This window comes from Notechis scutatus, chromosome 2 (assembly GCF_049901735.1).
Source record: "Notechis scutatus isolate UNSWTSFEM ecotype Mainland chromosome 2, rNotScu1.2, whole genome shotgun sequence".
Classification (NCBI taxonomy): domain Eukaryota; kingdom Metazoa; phylum Chordata; class Lepidosauria; order Squamata; family Elapidae; genus Notechis; species Notechis scutatus.
The window spans coordinates 14,901,012-14,913,185 of NC_142010.1; the positions used below are offsets into that span (position 1 = coordinate 14,901,012).

General features: G+C 41.4%; 1 protein-coding gene across 1 annotated transcript in view; it reads left to right on the forward strand.

Annotated features, from left to right (window-relative positions):
* The window catches only part of LOC113432016 (uncharacterized), a 33,792-nt gene that overhangs the window by 1,915 nt on the left and 19,703 nt on the right, over positions 1-12,174 (forward strand). The window contains 5 exon segments of the mRNA XM_087954137.1: positions 459-588; positions 2,862-2,935; positions 4,451-4,577; positions 5,563-7,412; positions 7,414-7,490. Of these exon segments, the coding sequence (XP_087810263.1) occupies positions 459-588; positions 2,862-2,935; positions 4,451-4,577; positions 5,563-7,412; positions 7,414-7,490 (2,258 nt within the window).

Below are 12,174 nucleotides of genomic sequence, written 5' to 3' on the forward strand. Positions count from 1 at the left end.
CATTTTCTATTCTATTCTATTCTATTCTATTCTATTCTATTCTATTCTATTCTATTCTATTCTATTCTATTCTATTCTACTCCATTCCATTTTCTATTCTATTCTACTCCACTCAACTCCATTTCTATTCTATTCTATTCTATTCTCTATTCTATTCTATTCTATTCTATTCTATTCTATTCTACTCCACTCCACTCCACTCCACTCCACTCCACTCCATTTTCTATTCCTTCTACTCCACTCCACTCCACTCCACTCCATTTCCTATTCTATTCTATTCTATTCTATTCTATTCTATTCTATTCTATTCTATTCTATTCTATTCTATTCTATTCTACTCTACTCTACTCTACTCTACTCTCTCTACTCTACCCTACCCTACCCTACTCCACTCCACTCCATTTTCTATTCTATTCTATTCTATTCTATTCTTCTATTCTATTCTTTATTCTATTCAGGTTCTGGGGTCTTTCCTGGAGATTGGCATCAAGTGTCCTGAAGAAAAGGTGGATCCTGCAAATTCCTCTCACAGTCCATGTCTCAGAAGGATTTCCAAGGAGGATGGTCAATATCAGGACAACTCAATAGGTAAGGAAAGATCCTTCTACATAATTGGAAGTTTTCCACAGAGATTCTGTTTGTTCTCCGTTTTCTCTGTCTTCTCGTGTGTAGTCATTGGACTTTATGGAAGGTGACCCAGCAACAAATACTTAACTCTTCTTCTGATAGTAGTGTCCCAATATTTAAGTAACTGCCACAAGGGGGTCAACCTACTTTCCAATCACCTGAAGGCAGGATAAAAAGCAATGGATGAAAACTGATCAAGGAGAGAACCATCTTAGAAATAAGGAGGAATTTCCTGATAGAACAATTAACCAGTGGAATGTCTTATCTCCAGAAGTTGTGGATGCTCTATCAGTGGAGGTTTTCAATAAAAGATTGGACAGCCAATAAAAGATTGGACAGCTAAAAGGGTATAGGGTAGTGATGGCTAACTTTTTTGGGCTCCTGTGCCAAAAATTGTATGCCAGCACCCACTTGCATGCCAGCACCCAGAATGCAATGCACAGCCCCCCACCCCCACCCCCTGCACATGCGCGCGCAATCCCCACTCCCACCCCGTTACCTGCACTGTACCTCACAGCTGATTTTTCGGCTGGTTTGAGGCCTTTTTTGGCCTTCCAGTGGCTTGGAAAAAGCTTCTGCAAGGCTTTTCAGGACAAATTATAGGCCTGTTTCCTCACTATTGTTTGGCCTAAAAAGCCTTCCGGAGGCTTTTTCCAAGCCTCTGGGAAGCCAAAAAAGGCCTCAAACCAGCCGAAAAATTAGCTGTGAGGCACGTGCACGCACAGTGAGGTAATTTTGCCTGTGACTCGCATGCCGGCACAAATGTGTGCCACTTGTGGCATGCATGCCATAGGTTCACTATCACAGATATAGGGTCTCCCCCTTGTACAGGAAGGTGGACTAGAAGATCCCACAAAGGAAATCTTTCCCTTCACACCACATACTACCTTCCCTTAATCCACGTTTGCAAAAATTAACTCTTCTAGGGATTTCCTGGGTTTGTTCGTTTGTTTATTTTTTTATTTATCTTACTCAGTTTGTCAAGCATGCATGAGAAAACAAGTATAAGTATGAACATAACATATAAACATATAAGTATAAACAGGTATAAGTATATACATAATAAATGAGTACAAATAAATGGGAACAGTAGGACAGGGATGGTAGGCACGCTGGTGTGCTTATGCACACTCCCTTACAGGCCTCTTAGGAATGGAGTGAGGTCCACGGTAGACAGTTTAAGGTTAAAAGTTTTGGGGGTTTGAGGATGGAACAACCGAATCAGGTAGTAAGTTCCAGGCATTGACCACTCTGTTGCTGAAGTCGTATTTTCTGCAATCGAGTTTTGAGTGGTTTACTTTGAATTTGTATCTATTATTTGCCCGCGTGTTGTTGTGGTTGAAGCTGAAGTAGTCGTTGACAGGTAGGACATTGTAGCTGACACTTTTGTGTACTAAGCCTAGGTCAGACCATAAGCAGCGTAATTCTAAGTTGTCTAGGTCCAGTATTTCAAGCCTGGTGGCATAAGGCAGGGTCCCACAACCACCGGTCCGTGGACCGGTACCGGTCCGTGGAACAAGTCCTACCGGGCCGCTGGTTTGCTGGCGCCGCCATCTTTTTGATGAAAAAGTGCTTCCGGTGAGCTTTCCGGGTAGAAAGCTCACTGGAAGCACTTTCATCAAGATAAGCGGCGCTCAGCTTCCGATTGAGCTTTTCCGGGTAGAAAGCCATTTCTACCAGGAAAAGCTCACAGCACTGGCGCCATCTTTTTGATAAAAAGTGCTTCCGGTGAGGTCACCGGAAGCACTTTTTCATCAAAGATGGCGCGCCCAGCTAATGCCGGTACTGGGCCGCGCCATAAAAAGGTTGGGGATACCGGGCCGTGGCATAAGAAAGGTTGGGGATCACTGGCATAAGGTATTCAATTGCGAGCGGAGGAGTGGAGGACTCTTCTTGTAAAATACCTCTGGACTCGCTCAGTTGTATTAATGTGAGATACTTCTTTTTATTTTCAGAGATGAGAACAATCTTTGGTCTTTTTTTTCAGAGGTGATTTTGAGTAAATCTTCATACACATCCTTGGTGGATTATTTACAACACCACCTCTCCTTTCTGGCATGTTCCAAGTTTCATTCTTGGATCCAAAGATAGAGCCCATGAAAGGACACTGAAGACTGAGGTTAAGATAGAGAAAAGGAGGTGTCCTCCACAAGACAGGAAGAAGTCATGCCTTCAGACTACAAAATGTGGAATTAATCCCTTTCTTGCTTCTGTCCTGTCTTTCTCCTTCCCAGGGAACACAATGGAGCCACCGTTGTTCATTGGTTCCTCTCCTTGTACTGATGGAGCTGATGGATCTCCAGCTCAGGTAGGAAAGAAAAGATCTGGAGCTAATATTGGGGGGCAGTTGGTGACTGCTTTGGGGGTCATTTGAGGTCTCAGTGTATGATACTGCTCATCATATACATGCAGGAATTGGTTATGGCCAGTCTAGAGAAAACAAGGATTAGGGGTGACATGATAGCAGTATTCCAGCATTGATCCAGGAAGGGGCGTAACTGGTACACATCCGAAGTTGAGCAAACACCTTCCTAGCCATGACTGCCACCTGCATGAGTCAGGAGGACCCCCAGATTACACGCTAGGTCCTTCTCGGGCAGTGTAAGCCCATCCAAGCCAAAGATGTTAAACCACCATATTTGGAGGACTCTCCTATCCACAGTCAGTCATCTTAACAGGTTCAATTGTAGCCGTTGTGGTCCGCCGGTGGCCTGCGGAGCTCGCAGCAGAATCAGACAGTGGGAAGGAACATGGGCCAGTGCTGGAGTCTGGGGAGGGCTCAGATGAGGGATCTGCGTCTGACACAGAGATGGGGCCAGGGCCATCTGAGAGTTATATACTGACTCTGGAGCCTCCAGAATCTGACATCAGTGAGGCAGAGGAACAGGGGGAGCCTGTACCCAGTGCGCGCTTGCGCAGAGCTGCCAGAAGTCAAGAACAGTTAAGACAAACGGGGAGACTCGGGAGTAAGGCTTGGAGATGATTGGCCCTCCCATAAGAGCTAAAGGAGGAACAAAGGGACATGAGCCTTTGCAGGAAGCAACGTTGTTTGTTCTGGTCAGTTTAAACTCTGAAACTTCGTGTTGACTTTGTGCTCCGTTTGGCCTTGTACAGCTAATTGGCAATTTAGTCATTGGCAGCATTTCAAGGGAGATAAAGGTGGGTGCTTATCAGCCTTATCCCGAAAGACTGTGACAGACTTCTGTTGGGCTATTCATAAACTGTTTGGGACTCATTACAGGCTGTGAATGCATATAATTCACAGCCGTTGAAATAAAAAAAACGTTTTTTGGAAACAGCATGTGATTGTTACTGTCTCAGAAAGCCTTGGTCAGAACAGTAGCCTATTGTCCCCCATCCAAATTCCCACAGCCTCCACACATCATGAGAGCACATCCACGGCATCACTTATTTCACCCAGACAGAGATGTACATTTGGATATCATCTGCATTCTGATGATACCTCATCCCATAGCTACAGATGATCTCACCCAGCAGCTTCATAGAGATGCAAAAAAAACAACAACAACCCAACAACAACAACCCTAGAGGGAGCATTGAGCCCTGCAGCACCTTACATAGCAGGATCACAGGCTGGACTTCTCTATTGACTGGAATCGATCCCAGAGGAAGAAGGTAAAGCAGCATAAAACTGTGCCATTCATTCCCAGCTCCCGAAGTCAACTCGAAAAGGTACCATGGTTGATGGTATTGAAAGCTGCCGATGAGCCATAATGGTTGCACGATCTCCATGCTGCTCCTGCCAGAGATCATTCAGAAGCATAACTAATGTTGGTTCTGATTCTGTTCCTTCCTCATTCAGGGTCCTGTTTCTTTTGAGGAGGTAGCCATCCATTTCAACAGTGAAGAGTGGTTGCTGCTAGATCCTAACCAAAAAACCCTGCATCAAGAGGTCATGTTGGAAACGTCTAGAATTGTGGATTCTTTAGGTAAGGGTTCCTTTAGAGCAGGGGTTCCCAACCTGAGTGCGAGACGATATTCTAGGGGGTGCGAGAAAAGTCCAGGTAAATAATAGGATATTGGCTATATGTTGGCATTTTTATTTATTATGCAATGGATTAACTTTGTTTTCATTTTAGAGTTAAGTATAGTTATTTAGTGGCCGTCACATACATAGCTGAAAAGATTCAATCCTACCATATATTTAACGCGTTCAGTAGTTCCTAAAGTCTAAATTTCAGGGGGTGCGAGGTTCGAGTGAAATTTCTTTAGGGGTGCAGGGCGAAAAAAAGGTTGGGAACCATTGCTTTAGAGGAAAATTAAGTCAAACTGAAAAGTCACTAAATGGCTTATTTACATATTAGGAAATGATGTTAAAATGAATTATTATTTTTCTTATATTAATTCCTTTACCTCCATGGTTGTCCAAGTACCACAGTTCGAAGAAAGAGGTTAGTCTGATGACCAGTCAGTCTAGAAAGTGTTGATATGCAGTCTTGGGATGTTCCTTGGGCCCCATGAGGTGCTTAATAATAATAATAATAATAATAATAATAATAATAATAATAATAATAATAATAATAATCAGGAAGGGGATGTTTTGCTTATTTCACACGCCCTAATCAGCACCATATTTCCTCTTACAAAGATATTGCAATGAGGTGTATATTGTGGCATTGGATGCAACATAGGTACATCACATCTGACAAAGGTGTGTGCACTATATCATTATGTTAAGATCTGAGCTGCAGAGCACTGATTGTTGTTATCATGTTTTAAATTGTTGTAAACCATCCAGAATTACATGAAACAAGCAATCATGTCAACCTTTTGAATTAATATTATTCATGTTGACATTTACCTTGCTGCTCCCCTGTAATTGCCAAATAATAGATACAGGCTAGAGACTGTCATGGGAACAGCAAGCGATATGTTGAAGTCTTTTCTGATTTCTTTTTCTTCCATTTCAATCAGTTGAGGATCCAGACACTGAAAATTACCAAGAGCCAGGTGTGGTGCCATCACAAATAATCAAAATTGAAATACAAGGAGATACGTCTTCAGATAAGTGCGGAAAAGGAAAATATGAGGAAAACCAATCTTACAATTGGAGGGAAAAAGCCATTCTCAAATGCACAGAAATGGATAACTTCCTGACCCAAAAGGATTGTAAAGAAAGCAGAATGGGAAAGCGTCAAGGAAGTCACGAAATACTTCAAGCGAAACCCAACTTCAGTAACCAGCGCAAAATTGGAAAGCATTTCAGTAATAAGAGCAACATTATTCCCCATAAAATGATCCACGTGAGGGAGAAGCCCTATAAATGTGTGGACTGTGGAAAGAGCTTTAGGTGGAGAGGAAATCTAACTATCCATAAAAAGATCCACTCGCAGGGAAAACCCTATAAATGCACAGACTGTGGAAAAAACTTCAGTATGAACAGTTCCCTTACTTCTCATAAAAGGATCCATACAGGGGAGAAACCCTTTCAATGCACAGTGTGTGGAAAGAGCTTCAGTTTGAACAGGTGCCTTGTTTCTCATAAAAGAACCCATTTAGGATTGAAACTTTATATATGTAATGAATGTGGGAAAAGTTTTATTTTCAGCAGCTCCCTTACTAATCACATTGGTACCCATACCAGAGAGAAACTATATCACTGTACTGACTGTGGGAAAAGCTTCCGGTGGAAAAGTCACCTTACTTCCCATGAAAGGATGCACACAGGGGAAAAACCATATGAATGCAAGGACTGTGGGAAAAGCTTCAGTATGAACAGTTCTCTAAGTTCTCATAAAAAGATCCATACAGGAGAGAAGCCCTATCAATGCATATTGTGCGGGAAGAGCTTCCGGTTGAAAGGTCACCTTACTTCCCATAAAAGGATGCACACAGGAGAAAAACCATATCAGTGCATGGATTGTGGAAAGAGTTTCAGTATGAGTAGTTCTCTGACTTCTCATAAAAGGATCCATACAGGAGAGAAACCTTACCAATGCTTGGAATGCGGGAAGAGCTTCAGCAAAAGCAGTATTCTTAATTCCCATAAAAGGATCCACACAGGAGAGAAACCCTATCAATGCCTGGATTGTGGAAAGAGTTTTAACAACAGGAATCACCTTACCTCCCATAAAAGGGTCCATACAGGAGAGAAACCCTTTAAGTGCACAGAGTGTGGAAAGAGCTTCAGTTATAGCGATTCTCTTACTTCTCATAAAAGGATCCATACAGGAGAAAAACCCTACAAGTGCATGGAGTGTGGAAAGTCCTTTATTCAGAGCAGTCACCTTACTTCCCATAACAGAATACACACCGGGGAGAAACCATATAAATGCACGGAGTGCGGAAGGAGCTTTAGCAGCAGCAGCTCCCTTATTTGCCATAAAAGGATTCATTCAGGGTTGAAACCTTATGTATGCAAGGAATGTGGGAAGAGTTTTATTTCAAGCAGCTCCCTTACTAATCACATTAGTATCCACATAACTGAGAAACTGTACCAATGCACAGAGTGCGTGAAAAGCTTCAGGTGGAAAAGTCAACTGATTTCCCACAAGAGAATACATACAGGGGAAAAACCCTATCAGTGCATGGATTGTGGAAAAAGTTTCAGCCTGAACAGTTCCCTTACTTCTCACAAAAGGATCCATACGGGAGAGAAACCCTACAAATGTGCAGAGTGTGGCAAGAGCTTCAGCAAAAGCTGTAACCTTACTTCCCATATCAGGATCCATACGGGAGAGAAACCCTATCAGTGTACAGAGTGTGGAAAGAGCTTCAGTTTGAACAGTTCTCTTACTTCTCATAAAAGGATCCATACGGGAGAGAAAAAAATATACATTAACGATGTGTGGAAAGAACTTAATGTGGAACAATCAATTTATTTCCCATAAAAAGACCTATATGTGGGAAGATGCCTTTAGTGATTGAAATGTCCTTAATTCATATGAAACAATCCATTGTGATATCAAACATATACTGCAAAGACATGGAATGCAGAGAACTTCAATCAAGATTTTTGAACTGATTTTTCTTAAGGCACCATTTGAAGGAAATAGGATGTAAGCAATGTAATGTGTGAAGAACTTCAAGATTTTTTTTTAATTGCTCCTTTGAGGTAGTTTTTTCCGCAGGATTTTTGCCAAAGTTTTTGGAAGTGGTTTGTCATTATGATCGTCGTAGGGCTGGGAGAGTGACTGGCCTAAGGTCCCCTAGCTGGCTTTGTGCCTAAGGTCCTGTGAAAGGATCCACACAGGAGAAACCCAGAAATGTGTGTATGGAAGAGAGATTGTAGAATAGCAGTGTTACATTCCATGAAAGGAGAAACTATAAATGTAAGAAATGTAAGAATTTCAGTACAAGGTGCTCTTATTTCCCAGAAAAAGTTTCATGCAGGAGACAGTATAGTATACCGTATTTTTCTGTATATAAGATGCACTCCCCTCCCCCCAAAAAGTGGGTGGAAATGTCTGTGCGTTTTATATATCAAAAACACCTCCATTTTGACCTCTCAAACCCCTCTGCATGTCCCGTTTTTGCCCTCCCCGGCTTCCAGAAGCACTCTGAGGCCAAAAATAGGCACGTTTTTGGCCTCAGGAGGCCTCCGCGGATCCTATTTTTGCTCTCCCCGGCGTCCAGAAGCACTTTCCAGGCCAAAAATGGGAGGGCAAAACAGGACCCATGGAGGCCTCCGGAGGCCAAAAGCAGGCATGGTTTTGGCCTGCAGTGCTTCTGGACGCCAGGGAGGGCAAAAACAGGACCCACAGAGACCTCTGGAGGCCAAAAACGGGCACGTTTTTGGCCTGGAAATTGCTTCTGGATGCCTGGGAGGGCAAAAACGGGACGTGCAGAGGCAAAAAAACTATTTTCTTCTTCTCCTCCTCTAAACCAAAGTGCATCTTATAGTCCAATACTTGGAAAAATATGGTAAATATATGAAATCCATAGAAAATCACCCTGTTGATCTGTCTCACCTCCCAGAAAAGGATCCACTTTAAAGATGCAGAAGTACAAGAAACCTGTGAAAAGAGGTTGAGATAGTCTTTCTTCATTTGGAGGATCACCACAGGAAAAACTGAATAAATGTATGGATTATGGAAAGAGCTGCCAGGATATATGTCTTAATTCCAGAGGTATTACCTCCTAGTTAGGTCCGGCTCATGAGAATTTCTTATTAGTGTCCCATTTATTACACCAAAATCTCTGCCTGGTCACATGGATTTATCTAGGCAGAAGCAACATCTGAAATCTGGGATCAGGCTCCAGGCTTTGTGGAGAACTGTGCAAACAAAACAGGGGGAAACTTTTTGTGCATTTTAGCTGTAAGTACTGAAAATACCTACTTTCCTTAAACACATTACAAAGTATTAAAGCTTTGTTTTAAAATCAGTGAAAATCTCTCCCAAATGTTTATTTGACTGTTTAGCTTAGTAGATCTCTGGGTGCAAAATCACATTAATTCTGCTGAAAACAAATCAGTTTATAATTGCAGCTGTGGCCTCTTTACTTTGAAAATGGTTTATTGATTCCACAGTGTACCATATGAGCAATATTTTTAAATAAAGAAGCGAGTTCAACTGAACTGTTTCTATTTATGTCTTCAGTTCTGAGCAAGGCAACCAGAACAATATTTGTTAGTCTTTTATCATAGAATAGAATAGAATTCTTTATCGGCCAAATGTGATTGGACACAGAAGAAAATTGTCTTAGTGCAAATGCCCTCAGTGTACATAAAAGAAAAGATACATTCGTCAAGAGTCAAGAATCATAAGGTACAAAACTTAATAGTTATAGGGTACAATAAGCAATCAAATCATACTAGGAAACAGTTGATATAAATCATAAGGATACAAGCAACAAAGTTATAGTCATACAGTCACAAGTGGGAGGAGATGGGTGATAAGGAGTGATGAGAAGATTAATAGTAATAGTAGTGCAGACTTTGTAAATAGTTGGACAGTGTTGAGGGAATTATTTGTTTAGCAGTGATGGAGTTCGAGGAAAAACTCCTTGTTTCTAGCTCTTGTGTGCAGTGCTCTATAGCGTTGTTTTGAGGGTAGGAGTTGAAACAGTTTATGTCTAGGATGTGAGGGGTCTGTAAATATTTTCACAGGCCTTTTTGACTTGTACAATATACAGGTCCACAATGGAAGGCAGGTTGGTAGAAATTGTTTTTTCTGCAGTCTTAATTACTCTCTGAAGTCTGTGTCTGTCTTGTTGGGTTGCAGAACCAAACCAGACAGTTCATGAAGAAATAACATTCAGCTCAAAGGGAATTCTTTGTGTATTTTTTTTTTTTTGGTGTTATATTCCAGAACTACTGTTTCTCAAGGGTTTTAATGTCACTTTAGTGCCTCTATATTAGTTAAGGCAGATTCCTGAATTTGCAATATCAAGATGATCAAAGGTCAGTCCTATTTGAAGTTTTGAGAGGGCCAGGCCATTACAAATTTGAGAAGCCTTGTCTGACATGATTTTGACTCTGATTTTGAATCTTAATGTAGCTTCTTTTAAAAAAATTTCTGTATATCTTGAGTATTAACTGTATTCTTTTGAAGGGATAATATAGTAAAATATTTGGAGCAGGTGTAGTGTAAATGTTGTGTAATATACACCAAGGAAGCTAATAGAAAAAAAAGTTTAATATGTTCCAAAGGTGCTTTTTCAGGAGGCAACTTTCTTGTTTTTTCTTTGAAGACATTTGGCTACTCATCAAAGAAGCTTCTTCAGCTTTGACAGGATAGTGGGGAATGGACGAATTTATATTCTTTGCAGACAGCTGGTCATTTGCATCTTTTAGAGGGTCTCATCCAAGAACATCTTCATAGAAAAAACAAAAAAGCTCAGTTGCCTCCTGAAAAAGCACCTTTGGGACAACCATGACTTGGATGACTGAGAATCTCTAGACTTTTAGTTTAATGTGTTGGAGAATTGTCAGTGAGTGGGAACAGAATGGAATAGACCTAGAAATTTGTAGAAAGAGGTGGAATGCTTTCAGATCTGATGTGTTTCAAAGAATTCACATTACAGAGACAATGATGCATTAAAATCCATGGAATATGAGAAAGATATTAGCAAACAGATCTACCTATTAACAAAGCAACAAAGTTTATAAAACACAAGAACTCTTCTTATATAAATGTATAGCATTTGTTAGGAACTTTCATATTTGCGTCATTTTTAATATATACAGAGAGAAATCATGTGAATTCAAAGTGCTTTAGTTGAAGCTATCATTTTGTTTTATATCAAAGGACTCAAAGGGGTACCAGAGAACTGAAATTTTTAGCAACTTTCTATAAACTGAAGGTACATTTGAGTGGTTAAAAATGATTTGTTTAATAATTAATTTCTACAGTTGTGATTTCTTTGGCAAGAGGGGGATCTAAACAATGCCATGCCCACAAGCAATAGGCCCAAGCTTGGGAAAGCAAGAAGCAGCTCCTTCAGAGATTCAGTTGAGTAATGGGAAGCGGAAAGAGAGAAAAGGGAGACTGTCTCAGAAGCTCGAAAGATGCCCCAATTGTGAACTTTCCAGTGCTGCTGGATGCTGGCCAAAGGCTTCATGTTCAGCCAGGTAGAGGAACATTGGGAAGGGCAGCTGGTGAGTTCTTTTGCAGTCAACAAGGTCATTTTCTTTTCACCCAGAGCTAAAAATGAGGCTGTTTTCCAAGCTGTGTGCCACTGCTGGTATGCAGAACAGAAATCAATGGATGGTTTGACATTTGAATTTCATGCTGTAACCTCAAGTGCCTTGAGCGACCAGATGCAGATTTTGTCCAAGCCAATCTTTCCTTAATGAGGTCCTTTACCAACGATGCTCCACCAGGAGACCCCCGATACCACAAAGCATGATGAGGAAGTCTAAAAAATAATAAAAGACAGGCAATCAGAATAGAGCTGATAGGGACTTTCAAGATCTTCTAGTCCAACCCCCTGCCCAAGCAGGAGATCCTATACCTTTCAGATAGGTGGCTGTCCAGTCTTTTCTTAAAAACCTCCAGTGATGAAGCACCCACAACTTCTGATGGCACGCTGTTCCACTGGTCAATTGTCATCAATATTAGTTTGTCTTAGTTCTAGGTTGTTTCATTCTTTGATTAGTTTCCATTGTTTCTTGTCTTGCCTTCTGATGCTTTGGAAAATAAGTTGAGCCCCTCTTCTTAGGGGCAGCCCCTCAAATACTGGAATTCTGCTATCATGTCACCCCTAATTCTTTTTTCCCCCTCTAGACTAGCCAAAGCCCTCAGGAAGAAAAATCACACCTCAGCTGAGGAGAACCTGTGACTGCGTTTTCCTGCCCAAATTTGACAGGCACTTTTCTCCTGCCATTGGCTGTCCAGGCTCATGTGATCCAGCAAGCTTGTCCCCCTTCCCAGCGGGTTTAATAATAAAGACCCAACAAAGCCCTCAGGGAAAGTTCCCAGCCAAGAAGCGTAGGTGATGTCGTATCCCTTTCCCCCTCTGTTGAGAGAGGTCTGTTCAATTTTGACATAGATGGCTTCTTTGACCCCTCTTTCAAACCAGCGGTCCTCTCTGTCTAAAATGTGGACTTCGCTGTCTTCAAAAGAGTGGCCTGTATCTTAAATA